The sequence below is a fragment of the Vanessa atalanta genome, chromosome 25 (genome assembly GCF_905147765.1).
Source record: "Vanessa atalanta chromosome 25, ilVanAtal1.2, whole genome shotgun sequence".
Taxonomy (NCBI): Eukaryota; Metazoa; Arthropoda; class Insecta; order Lepidoptera; family Nymphalidae; genus Vanessa; species Vanessa atalanta.
This window is the reverse complement of record NC_061895.1, coordinates 7,607,836-7,622,888: the sequence shown is the minus strand read 5'-3', so window position 1 is coordinate 7,622,888 and position 15,053 is coordinate 7,607,836. Positions and strand designations below refer to the sequence as shown.

The 15,053-nt window shown below is 31.6% G+C and overlaps 1 protein-coding gene across 1 annotated transcript; it reads right to left on the bottom strand.

The window, feature by feature from the left end:
• Positions 1–7,226: 7,226 nt before the first annotated feature.
• Positions 7,227–13,100, bottom strand: LOC125073817 (phospholipid scramblase 2-like). Its single transcript, XM_047684902.1, has 6 exons — positions 13,005–13,100; positions 10,551–10,717; positions 10,096–10,237; positions 9,060–9,171; positions 8,059–8,194; positions 7,227–7,339 (listed from the first exon to the last, which is right to left on the bottom strand). Exons 1-6 carry the CDS (start codon positions 13,098–13,100, stop codon positions 7,243–7,245), a joined length of 750 nt encoding a protein of 249 aa, XP_047540858.1. The 3' UTR covers positions 7,227–7,242.
• Between the last annotated feature and the right edge of the window lie 1,953 nt (positions 13,101–15,053).

Sequence of the window (15,053 nt, the reverse complement as noted above, 5' to 3'; positions counted from 1 at the left end):
AAATACAAGCAAGTATGATTAAAAATTTTCGAAAATAATATACAAATGTATTTAACTCCTAATAACAAAGATTGACGTCCACGTTGGTTGAAATTATATTTAAAAAAAATAAAGAGAATTATATTGGCTATAGGGGAAGCCTATAATCTTCAGCCGCGACCATTACTTATCGCTTAATAATTATTAAAAGTATTTTTTTTTAATCAGCTGAAATATATCGAAGGGTAACATTATTTATGTTAACTAAGAACTATAAATAAATAATAATTGATAACAATTAAAAAAAGGTTTTATATGTTTAAATGAATCATTTATAATAAAAAAAATCTAGTCAATTTAATTATTTTTTAATTATATACGTTTCTTTGTGATAAGTAATGTGTTGCGGTCGGTATATGTTCCTAGATCCGTCTGTTTGTTATGTATTTGTTTTCCATTACTACGAAACATTTCTACCGTATTCAATAAATTAAATATACAAAATAAGTTGTTATTTATTATATCACCTTATATGTTATTTAAAATAAACTTCATCATTATATTCGAAAGCCACTATTAATATATGTGTTTAGAATTTAGAAAGATTTTATCAAAGCAATTGCATCATATGACCAAGATTGCCCTGGATTAATCTGGAGTTCGATTTGAAAGGAAAACGTTATGAGGAAAACCTCCATATGTCGGAGAGAATTATGTCATATACCGTGACCAATAGAATTATCTTCTAAAATCTTTAAGAGGAGAATTGGTTTTTGAGTTGGACATTTTCTGGCTTTAACTTTACCTTTTATTTGGGATTTTGGAGATTTAGGGAAGCAAAGTAAGCGCAGTGTAATGAGGTCTTGACCTTATTTGATTTAAAAAAAATTATTTAGACTAAATAAATAAATAAATCTTATTATTTATTAAAAGAATAATTTAAAAAAAAAAAAAACGCCTGGATTTAGGCTCGGGTTCCATCACAGGGCAGTAATTAATGTAAAAACACAGCATTGTAAATTTGTTTATTTGAAGGGCTAGTTGCTCTAGTGCGAGTTTCTTGCCGTTTCTTCTCGCTTTCCGAAACTCTCCTTTCAAAGCTTTCCGAAACGGTGGTAGTATTTAAATATCGACGATTCAAAAACGTTCATTGTGAAGTTTACTTGAATAAAATTGATTTGATTTGATTTGATTTGACCGATTTCGACCACACCGGCCAAGCGGCAATCTCAAGGGAGACCAGTCAACTAAGCAGGACATATTATTGTACACTACTGTATACGCAAACACAAGTGTACTCTCTACTCCCTCGCTCTGATAAGCCCGACAAGACGGGAGAGAGTTTACGTTCTTTCCGAAGCACGGGAATATACCGACTTTCAACTTCCAGACTAAGAATCTTTGATAGAAAAACCCAACAACTGTTTATCGGCCCGACCTGGGTTTTGAAGCCGGGACTTCGGGATCTGCGGTCTTATATCTAGCCACTAGACCAACGAGCCATAATAGCTATAATATTAACATTATATTACGACTCTATTTATAATCTTGGAGCTAGGACTACCTTCGGGATGTTTAACAAAGTAGGACTTACAGTTGCGTCACAATTTATTTACAACCAAATTATGTATATTTACACTAACATTGATCACTTTGGAAGAATCAACGATAATCATTGTATGTGCACGATACGTAAGGATAAGCTTATAACGCCAAGTTTCCGACTCCGTATAGACCATATATCTTTTTTGGGGCAAGGTATCCGTTTCTATAATAAAACTCCGCAGATATTTTTAACTTTGCCGATTTATATATATATTTTAAATGATTTATAAAAAATATATTAATAAAAAAAGTATAATATTCAATATAGGATTAAATAGAAGATAGAAAGTCGTGGAGCTAATACTTGTTGACTTCCAGGCAAGATATATTACAAACATATATAATTGTATTTGGCTGACATAATTTTGTATTTTAAATGTTGAAAAATAGATAACAACAATATTGTGACTAACATGTCGTAACTCAGATGCTATGTACTAATTCAGATAATATTTGACTACAAACATTCTTGTTTTTCTGTCAAACAATAGAAAAAAAAGTTTTAATAAACTTAATATGCAAAAACAAAATATTTATTATAAACTTCATAATTTTATTACAAACGCAAAATGTAAGTGAACAAATTTTAATTATATAATAAAATACTTGCATTCAAGCGTGTGAAATCCATTATTCCATAAAATTATAAACAAATAAATCACAAAAAATTGAACCCTTCGCGGAAACTATCCAAAAGTTCCCGCCAAAAATACTCTTAATTAAAGATTATGTTCGCGTCAACTGTCAGCTTTGAATTCCAAAAAAAAACATAAAATAGCATTTTATTAAAAAAAAAACAAGACCCATTAAAAATGGCATTGCGAGGGTCGCTTTGTGACTCGCATCTGTCAAACTTGTGGGGAAACTGTTTTTTTGGGTAAAATTGTTAAAAAATGGGTTAAATGTTAAAATATAATGGCAAAACATCGGGAGACACGGGTTAGCCGTGACGGTGTCAACACCGAGCCAACTTAACCCGGTCGGAGGGCGTCGCGGGTATTAACATTGAACTTTATTAAGTTTTTTATGCACTCCAAATATCGTAAATTGATATTATTGTATTATATTTATTGCACACATTAATTGAAATATTAATACTTACTTAAATATATTTTTAATAACATATTTATATAATATTTAGATACTTTGGTTCATCTACATACTCGAAAAATCAAAACTAACTAAGAAACTCAGTAATTATTCTTTTCCACCATTTTAATTACAGAAAAGTCAGTTGAGTACAATTATTTTTTTATATCCGGCCTAGAAATCATAAATATTCATCCATATTTATGATTTCGTAATCCGATTTCATAATCATAAATCCACACGTTTTTTATCTTAAATGTTTTTTAGACATTTCAACGCAGCGTTTTTTCGAGAAGAACTACACATATTAAGCTTCCGTTTAGTTACGCCCTAATTATTTTTTTACGTTTAATTAAATAATTAAAATTATTAACAAACACCCACACTAATATGAATAAAGTTATTATTTTAATGTTGGCAATAAAGGCACTGCAATTAAAGTCGACTATTTTGGTTGGAAGAGGGAAGGCCTGGAGTTTTGTTGTATTTTTTTTTAGTTAAAAATTTATATGGAAACTATTGAGATGGTTAGTTATCATCCCTGAAATAGGTCAATCTCACAACTATAATACCTATGTATTGTAACAAATATTAAGCACGTAATAATTACATCGTCAGTGTAACCAACTGACTGACTGACTGACTGACTCACTCATTTTTTAAACTGGAATACAAAAACAATAAGTAATTTTGTCGCTGTTTGGCGGAAGAATATATGATTTTTTTTTTATTTAGAATGGATAGGCAAACTCGTATATGGTGTAATGCTAAGTCGTTATCGCCCAAATTGGCACTAAGAAATATTGAACATTGCTTACATTGTCAATAAAACTAAGATGTTACGCCTTCGTGCATGTAGTCACAATGAAAACCCTGCACCCAAACCAATCACAACAATACTGTGTACTGATGCTTGGTAAAATATAATATGTGATGAGTGGTAGGATACACACGGACTAGCAGAACAGGACTTTGTGCAAACAAAGCCTTACCATCAAGTAAACTCTACCATATATTAATAATGAACGAAGCCTCATTTTATATTCTGTATGAAAGTCAACGATTATGTACAATCATATTATATTATAGAGCAGAGATAGCCCAGTCGTTAGAAAACGTGCATCTTAATCGATGATGGCGGCTTCAAACCCAGGCAAGCACCACTGAATTTTCATGCCACTCACCCGGCGGTGAAGGAAAACATCGCGAGGAAACCTGCATGTGTCTAATTTCAACGAAATTCTGCCACATGTGTATCCACCGACCCGCATTGGAGCAGCGTGGTGGAATTTGCTCCAAACCTTCTCCTAAAAGGGAGAGGAGGCCTTGACCCAGCAGTGGGAAATTTATAGGCCGTTAATATAATGTAATGTAATATTATATTATATTATGGTTTTGGTCGAATGACTAGCTTGTAAGGTTTTAAATCCCGATTTCAATCCTAGTCAGAACAGTATTAGTTTTTTTATTTATTTATAGTTATTGTCACTAGATTAACAAGGCGCAAAAAATGTAAATTATACACAATAAACAAACGACTAATTAATAAATAATAGGTATTTTAATTATGAAATGAATCACAATAACAAACTAAACCAAGTAAATATTTACAATATAATTAAACGATTTATTAACTTTAATGAGTGTCATTCATTATATCTTGCGATGCGCGTACGCAACCAATGTGTCGGTATTGCGAAACGAACGTAAAATGTAATATTTCGTTACGTATATACGTTTAGAAAAAATATTTATATATGACTTTAATTTTACGATAGAAGTTAAATGATATACTTACTTTCGATTTCCTTCTGGGCAATATTGAAAGGAGCGATAGAGTTTGTAACTCTACCTCGGTAACTGTAACTGTTAATACCTCATTTGGTGTTAGGGTAGGTACCCAGACTGGATTCCACAAAGCCCTATACCTATAAATCAAGAGGATGAAAAATTAGAAGCCTACGTACAGTACGTCACGTAGGCCGAATGTTATTATCTATTTCCCGAGAAAATGGGATATTGTCTATTTTCAAAGAACCATTTACGTACAATAATCACATCATCAGTACAATAATTTGTTGTGTTTTATTTAAAAAGTTTATTAGACAACAGACAATTTTGTGGTAGGGCTTTGTACAAGCCCTTCTGGGTAGGTACCACCCACTCATCAGATATTCTACCGCCAAACAGCAGTACTTAGTATTGTTGTGTTCCGATTTGAAGTTTGAGTGACTACAGGCCCAAGGGAAATAACATCTTCGTTTCCAAGATTGGTGGCGCATTGGAAATGCAAGGAATGGCTAAAATTTCTTACAGCGCCATTGTCTAAGGGCGGTGGTGTCCACTTACCATCAAGTGTCCCATATGCTCGTGCGCCAATCTATGTCATAAAAAAACCTACTAACACTAGCAATGTTCCATTAAAGGGTGAGCTGGGCTAAGGCCTCTTCTCCATTTGTGGAAAAAAATTGGAATTAATTTCCACGCTATTCCAAGTGGATTGGTAGATACTAGTAGCAGAATTTCATTGAAATTAGACACATGCAGGTTTCCCAAGGATGTTTTCTTCAAGGCCGAGCACGAAATGATTTATGAACAAAAATTAACCATATGTAAATTTTGTAGTATATCTGTTTTAACCTTACGTTACCATCTGTACTGACCAATAACCATTCAAATAATCCAAGTTATACTAGTTAATTTGTTTATGTATAGATAAGCGGGTAAATGCTTGCAGCATTCTTGCCACCATTCCACGCGGTCATAAATTGTAAAGTTCTTTACTTCTTTGCATATAATGAGGACCTTGATGTTAATAATTCCTATTTAAAAAAATATTTCACATTTACTGACATGTGGTCTATTTTGAATATCGAAAATAAAAAGTACTTGTAAATTGATTCCAAAAGAGCGCAATTAAAAAAAAAAATTTATCAAGATAGTATGCAGACCAACTTGTAAACATATATTACAATATTTTTTGTATACAATTTGTATACAAGTATTTCGACATCTAACATTTCAATTAAAAAAAAAAAATTATATTTAAATGATAGAAGTCGAAATTAGACAGCTTAGTGTACGAGTAAATTATTATTAAATATCAAAAATATATTCATGCATATACAATTAAATTAAATAATATTTAATGTATCATTTGTTATATAGGATAATATGGATTAAGTATGAGTTATGGTACTGTCATTGCGATAAGCTTTTATAAAATAATTGTTTAAATGGAAAATTTAATTTAATTATAGATATTAATAAAAAAATATATTTAAATTTGAAACTGGAACGACGTTATATTTTAAAATTGGAATGACATTGATTGAAATCTCTACAGACAAACAATAAGCAATCAATCAAGTATTAATTCAACGGTATTGACGTTTCTATTTTATTAAAAAAACTTACAAAAATTACACTTTTTATAAAAATTCGTTACGAGATCAAATGTAAAAAAAAACTCTAAATCATTTTCTAAATCGCTATTGTTTAGTTTTAAACCCTTGCTTTTCCGAAAGCGTGACAGACGCGCGCCACGCATTTATTTCGTAAAATAGAAATAGCAAAAAAACTTAATTCACTAAATACATCCATTGACCTACATAAGCTAAATCCCCGATTTCCAAAATTGTGTAAAAAACACCCTTTTATTACAAGTTTTTTCCTCACTGGAATATGTGTAATTGAATTCAATCCTTTGGAAAAGGGTTCTATAAAGTACCCAATATTGAGTTTTTTTTTAATTTCTCGTATCTGTCATTGTGAGCGCCAAAAATTATACGTTCTGTCAAAATTTCGCGCCATTTACGTCGGACATCTGCCGCAGAGAAAAAAGTTTTTAAACACAATGCAAATAGGGGAGGTGCAGGACATTAATTTTTAAGGGGAAAGTGTCGTTTTTGTGTAAAAGCGAAAAATGCATTTAAAGTATAACGAACTGAGAGGTCCCCTCATTTCAATATTAATGTCCGATTCTGATGTTTTAGACGATTCTAAACTGAATCGGGAAGAGACTAAGATCGAGTTCCGATTTATTGCGAATTTCATTTCGTATTTTAGTATCGAATTTGATTTTTATTATTTCTGTTTATGGACATTACTCGTAACGATCGTTACAAATGAAATTACAATTTACAAACTTTTGTAGGTTATTTTAATTTTTATTTCACATTAATATCTTCATTTGTAATAGCTTATAAATTGTCATTTGAATAAATAGATATGGATAGCCGTTACATTGACCATTGTTGTATCTGCTTACATGGACTTCACTACCAATAGAATAAATAATTATCCACAGTAATAACAGTTCAGTACTTTTGTCTCCTATTTTTATCAATTTTTTTTTCCGATTTTTTTCAATCTTTTTTTTCCGATTTTTTTATAAAGATGCAAATTTCTATAATGATTATTATCTGTGGTTGAACTTCAGATCAACACCTTCGCAAACATTTGTTCTAAATACATAATACTTTAAAAAAATTATAGATTGTTTTATTTACTAGGTATAAATAAAAAACGATCATTAAAAAAAAAACTCAATATATTTACGTCAATAAATTACACATCATAGTACATATAATCCAATAACAAAGTCGCCGCAAGGAGAAGAGCTTTATCTTCAACGGAGAGATCTCTGTCAAAGGCCACACCAAATCTATAAAAAAACGTACATAGACGTAAAATTCATAGAATAAACGGGTGACACTCTTGACTCTTATTGTGATGAAAAAACACCCGTTGACATTCTTTCGCCGGTTCTGGTCAGGCCAGTGGTAGTTTTCAATATGATAATTCTTTGTAATACTTGTACGGATGCAAAAATCTGGACGTATCTCATCTTATTTTTTAATATATTTTAATTCGTTAAATCCAAATTTGGATGACATCACAAATTGCATTTTTGTACGACAACTCATCTGTTATTAGTTTCGTATTGCGAGTGTATTATAATTTACTAATTATGACATTTAAGAACGATCCTTAAATGTCATAATTAGTAAATTATACTTACAATATTCTTCAATTAGGCACATTATTGTTTATCACATAGATAATAAAATGTCGGGCAGTTATTACTCGTTGATTTTAATAATCATATATAATTTATTAGTTTTAGATTTAATCGAATCTTTTAAAATTCTAAAAAGTGCTCGCAAAAACCAACAAAAATCTGTTTTGATTTGATTTGCTATAAATTAATTTGTGTGTATAATTGGTAAAGTGTAACAACTGAGTTCTTCTAGATATTATCTACATTCAACTTCACACGTAATACCTCATGAAATATTAACTTGCTTAAATTAAAAAAACATTTTACTAAATTTTTGATACACATTAAATAATATGTATTAATTAAAAATAAAAATATATCACCTATCAGTAACAGGTGCCAAGAACATGGCGTGTAGTATCCCCTGCCAGCGCTTAATAGTGCTACCAACAGATGTACCATCAGTATCGTAAATGTGAAACTGGATGTCTCGGAAACAGCTGATGGTTACGCGAGGTCCTAGAGGATGATGACGGGAGAATAAACTATCAATTAAAACATCTTATAACAAGTAATTTGATAACAGAAGATTCTGATAACATTTATTACATAATATGGTCCTTGAATATCAATTTTTATGCTTATCACGACAATAGTCTAAATTGAAACTACGAAGCCTACCTTATTTTATGATATAGATTGGCGGACGGGCAAATGGGCCACCAACACTTAGTGACATTGGTTACCGCATACCTTCAGGCGGCCCGAACAGCACACATACAGACGCGTTGAATAAAATTACCTCACCTTTTGAGTTTCCTTATTGTTTTCAGTATATGATTAACGTAAATTATAATATCATGAAAGTAATTTCTTTAATTCATACGAGCTTGTGAAAGTCTACGAGGACAAAGTATCGTTAAACTCGCCGTGTCTAAATTAGAAACGTCATAGACTTATCAAGAGGATGAAAATTAGAAACCTACGTATAGTGTGTCACGTAGGCCGAATGTTATTATCTATTTCCCAAGAAAATGGGATATTGTTCATTTTCAAAGAACCATTTACGTACAACAATCAACTACATTAACAAGTATTCGTTGTGATTTATTTAAAAAGTTTATTAGACAACACACAACTTGGTGGTATGGCTTTGTGCCAGCCCGTCTGGGTAGGTACTATAGAGTTGTTGTATTCCGGTTTGAAGGGTGAGTTAGCCAGTGTATCTACAGGCAAAAGGGACATAACTTGGTTGGTGGCACACTGCCGATTTATGGAATGGTTAATATTTCTTATTGCCATTGTTTATGGTGCGCTGGTGACTACTTACCGTCAGGTGGCTTTTTGCTCGTCCGCCTATTTATACTATAAAAAAAGAGACTACCGGATATCCAAAATATACGATCGCCATTCTCCCGGCTCACGACATATTCTGGTCGCACAGCTGTCCAGACTTGCTCGATACTCCCTATCTTCGTTCCTGGTGGAGAAAAAACCTGGAGAACATAAACGACCATTCTCTATTATTAAGTAATCTTGAACAGCACACATTGTAAGAGGTTAAAAAAAGAAGGTTCTCATTTCTGTTATATTTTTTACCTCAGGACTCTGTCACTTATGAACCGATTTGAAAAATTTGGTTTTGGTTAGGAGGGAATACTTGGTCATATTGGAAGAAAAGTTTGGTCCCATTTAAGTTTGTAGAAAAAGTACAGAATGAATCAAAAATACGTGATTTAATTATGAATTTTTATAGGCTCATTTTTTTTTTATATTTTTCCTAAAATGGTCCAAATGCAAAACCGGCCAGCACAGTCAGGAAGAACGAATCGCACTAGCCGCCCGAGCCATGCCGGCCCGCAAGATGCCTCTTCACGCCTCGTTTCAAGGAACCCAGGTTATAAGAGGAGGGGAACACGTGTGCCGATGAAGTATTCCAAATTTTTAAATTAAAGAGAGTTGAGATGGGCTTGTAGCTAAAGCACTGAAAATTTCGGCTTAATTTTGTTTTCATAATTCAATTCGTGCTCAACGCTGAAGTAATACGTCAGAAGAAAAATATATTACCTTTACAGGTGGCTCGACTATTTTAAATATAATCCTCTTTTAGTATTGGGTCAAATATTGCATAAATATATTAAGATACTTCCATGCAAACAATTTATATAACTTGCACTTGTTTTATAAACGACAATACAGGTTGATATAAAAAAGCAAAGTTAAGTAACATCCATCTACTCTTTGAGGAAATGACTTGGAAAGTTTGGTCCACGCTAATCCAATGAGGATTGGTCACATTTGTGGCAGATTTTTATCCAAAGCATATAGTATTTCCGGATTCACGATGTTTCTAGTACATATTCTCATAAACAACCGCAATTACAATGTGTTTTACTATCATAAAACATTTAGTTGTGTACCTGGATTCGTTGTAACTGGCACGGCAGTATCCTCGACGTGCAGGCGTAAGGACGATTGATTCGCATCACTTCCGTTCCAGTACCGTCTCTCACGTGTAACTGTAATGGTCTCAATCCATAGCAGAAGTAGCCAACCCACCAGCTGGAAATAATAAGTCTAGGATGGCATCCACCACATGTATTGTCGAGGAATACAACGACATATTCAAATTAAATTAATGCATAATATCTTAATTCTCAACGACGAAATCTAAAACTATTGTCTATGTAAACTTGAAATAATCGGCTAATACGAATTTAGGCGATTACAAAAAATAGCATACATAAATATTTCAAGTAGTCTTACAATCATTTGAATTTGAGATGTCAAATTCGAATAAAATCTCATAATTGACGTCTTTGAATCAGAGAAAATCGAAACAATTAAAAATATAATCTACAGACTTTCATCCAACCTATTTTGTTCTTCGATGGTATACAGCAAGTTCTGATCCGATGTTCTCACGAAGAATCTGTTTTTCTTCCCTCGCAGAAACAGTACACTTCTGACTCGAAGACGCTTTGTGATGAACAGCCGGTCGACAGTTGATAAATCTTGTAAAATGTGAGGTTCTGGTGTGACCTGAGTTTGACAAAGACTATTACTAGGGTGTTAGGGCTCTCTGTAATACGGCTGATAATGTCTTATCACAGGCATAAACTTAGAATCCGTGATAGGCAGCATAGTAAAGTAGTGCAGCATAATAAAGTGATACCTTTTTTAATTTTTTGCGGTTCACCATAGAGGCTTTAACATTTTCGAACCGCGGTCTGATACAGTTTCTACAGGAAAATTCACACAGGAAACAAGAAATGTTTCTCGTTGGAACACAAATTAAGAGAATATTCTCAAACCGTTCATTTACCAGTAATTCGTTACATGATTAATGTATATTATTTTCCTCTATATGTATATTAAATTCTGTTTACCGTGACATGCCATTTGAATGAATTGTGACAAATCTATTCAATACCGGTTGGTTTCCTTGCAAAAGGCAAATTATTTAATCTATTTTAAATTAAATTATTGTAAATATAAGTTAGGCTTTATATTCACGCGACTTCAAAATTTCTATTACTGATAATTAGAATGAACTTGCAGGATAGGATTAGGCTGTATTTTATCTCCTTAAAACATAATGGTTTTTCATGGACAACAATTTTGCTATGTAAGCCGACAAAGAAACTGTCGAGCGAATGAGTTTATTACGAAATGCTGCCGATATATTTATGAAGTATAGTTACTTTCTATAGAAACGTCGTAGAACTTAAAACGATCTGTAAAAACGGCGAATATCTATATGTAACGATTAATTAACTTTAAGATATAAGTAAAATATTTTCAATAAACGAGTTCTTTTATTATTGTCTATCTTGTCTGTGTTGAAGTTATTTTTAAATTCTGTATTGGAATGAATGCTTTTATTTTATTTCAGCGCAATAATTTACCATTATTATATCTATTATCTGAATAGATGTAATGATTTTAATGTTCTTGTTTAATGAAAAGATGTGTACCAACCGACCAACATTTAAGCATAAATATGAAATAAGCTCCAAATCTTTTCCTTAACAGAAGAGGCGATTGTCACACGTCTTTATTAAAAAAACATTATTTTTATATTATAAAACAAAAACTTGTACGTCACGTGTTAAAGTTGTAAATAATTGATATTTATTTTAACGATTTGGTAACAAGAGAACTTAATTTACAGAGTTTCTTGATGTTTATTGTGGTTGAATCTATATTTCGAACTAAAATCTATTTCAACCACAAGATTCAGACAAATAAAACAAAGAGAGTTGAGACAAATAAATATCTTCGACATTAATTTCACATGAAATAGTCGGTCGCGATCTAAATAATATATTTTTACCGAATGCATCAATTCCTTGTAGCGAAATAAATTAAAAAAAAGTGTACGATCGCCTGTCAGAGGGGTTTGGGCTTACTTTTGGCGCGAAGTTTGACTGTTTCCGACACAATAGAAACTAAGTCATAGATAATTTGTCGTTTTAGTTGGTTTTTGTTAATTTCAATATTATTAAAAAAAAATCGGATAGTTAAGAGTCTATTCTTTTTAGAAAGTAGTATTTATAAAGGCGTTTTGAGTATCGGCGAAATTGTTATCGATACTTTAGAAGTAAGATTAAAGGTTATACGTAGTTAAATATAATATTGTTGGATGTAACCGTAGTGCAATAAATGTTAACAATTCGCACTTTGCCTTCGAGGTATTTATAATCTCAAACATTGGTGTTTTTAACCAAGCCTCTACTATGTACTAGCTTTTTAATTTTTCGAAAGACTCCAAAATAACTATGCGAATAAATTTATGATATTATATTATAGTAAATGTATGTTATAATAACTGTATATCACAAAGAAGCGTTTTATGAAAGGCACATGTTCCTAGAAATTTACTTTTTTTTCAAGGTACATCAACTAACTAGGTACACAGAGTGCTACAGCAGTCCTATTAGATAATCATAGGTATTATATGTAAATCTAAGATTTGAATGTTATCTTTACTCATTATTAGATTTTAATAGGGAATACTTTGTAGTTTTATTTTATTATAATCTGACGCTATGACGTAACCAAAGAGATTTTTAAGAATCTTCTGAGTAATTCTGCGAATGCGTCAATAAAGGTTGGGCCAAGGTTTTATTTATTTATTCATAAATAATAATAATAAATAAATAAAAAATAAAACCTAACCTATATTGGTTCTATTATTTTTTGTTGCGGTGTCGTTATTACGTAAGTACCAACTTCTATAATAAAGTATATTTTGAATTCGAGTTGATTGTACTATTGTTGTAGTAATCATCAAATTATTTTGTGTTAAACGTATTAACTGACTAACCTCCAATACAGGTTGCTCTACTTTCACTAAGGGCTCCTTGACGTAAGCGTAGGGCTCCGAAGGCGCCGCTGGGATAGGTGCGGCTTGCATCATCATTTTAACAATTAGATTTCAAAAAAAAAAACATTTTTCCTAAAGTATTGACAGTTTGCAAAAATCAATTTTGACACTATTTATGTCAAATTTATTCAATAATTTATATTCTGTTAGTTATTAAATGAGGTACAATTTGATGTTAATTTTTATTTTGCTTTTAGTAGAAATCTGTATCATTACGTAGTATAAAACAAAGTCGCTTACCGCTGTCTGTCTCTATGTATGCTTAGATCTTTTAAATTACACAACGGATCTTGATGCGATCTTTTTAATAGATAGATTGATTCAAGGGGAAGGTTTATATGTATAATACATGTACAATATAGTAGAGAAACATTGATAATTTTAGAGTTTTCTAAAGTGATGTCGTAAATAAACACATTTTTTGCGCTTACATTGCAAACGCTGGCTGAACCCTACGAGATAGATCAAAATAATATTTTACAGTATTGTACATCTTAAAAAGGTCTTCAAAAAGTTCGCGATTGTATGTGTCTCTTAAGTCCCAGAATAACAATTTTTATCCTTTACTTTTAACGAGAAATAAAGGCTTATTTTCGAAGCGATTTTAAGTAATACAGTATTAATCCTTGTCCAATTAAGTACCTTAAATACATTAAAAATTGAATATAGATCAATATGGTCCTTACAGCCTTTACAGCATGTAATTTAAATAAATATTTTCGAAGATGTTGCAGATTTAAAACGCAGGGATATAGCGGTTTGCATTGTCTAATGACTGAAAAACTGTCAAAATTCTGCAGTATCAGCATTTCAATATGCACCCGTGTAAAGCCGGGTTGGGTCGCTAGTTAAGTATAAAACGAAGTTGCTTCCTGCCGCACGCTTATATATTTTAAGCTACGCATCGGAATTCAATGCGGTATTCATTAATAAACAGAATGATTGTATACATACACACCTTCCTCTTGATAGTAGATAGTGAAGTAATTCAACTTTCCTAGCCGGAAAGGAACAAGGATGTTTCTTTTCATGTTTGTTCTTCAATCTAAAAATGATATATCCTTAGCTTATCTTTGGGTAGAATAAGATCCTTATTGCATCCGTGTGTAGCCGGGTAGCTAGTAATTCTGGGTTCCTGTGTGCATATCCCAGATCGGGCCAGTATATTTTACTAGATCTATGATTAAAACTTGGAATATAGGAAGATAGGAACATGAAAGAAACTACTGAAGAAGCTAATTGGTGGATTTTATTCTTTACATTAAAACAAAAATATTGTATAATTTAGTAGAAAAAAAAATTTAAAAACGAACTGAAAGACTAAATTTTAAAATAATTAAATAAAATATACTAACGCTTATTGTAATTTATCTAAGATTCAAAATATAAAACTCAAAATAGGAAAAAAAAAATTTTTTCTTATATAATAAAAATGAAAAAGAACATTTGCAGTGCTATAGTTTACAACTTACTCCGCTGAGCAGCGGTTTCGATACAATCGATACCCCATTTGACCATGCAAAAATCCTTATTAATTCGAAATGTCGCTTGCATAAAAACGAGTCGTTAATTCTATACGATACGACACACTCCTGCTTAGAATAATGACCGAATCTTTTCCAAATGCATTTTTCCCCTAAAAATGAAGTTAGCGACGATTATTTTTATTCATTCGGCCTTGCATACAATGGAGCGTTTCAAATTTCGATAAAATTTGCGTTTTTGCATAAAATGTTAGCGCGGGGCGGCGCGTGCGCACGCATTTAAATATACTGAGACCACGGTGACGGTTACATATCGGGATACAATTTTTAATCTTTTTTATGATTTCGTATTACTTTGGTGATTATTGTAAGTATTGTTATGTGTTATATTTTATATATTTTCTATTCATAGCTTATTATAATTTGAATTAATCAGTAAACATTCAATTCTATTGAATATATCTTTTTTTACACAACAAAAAAATTCATTGTACGAAAAAAGATA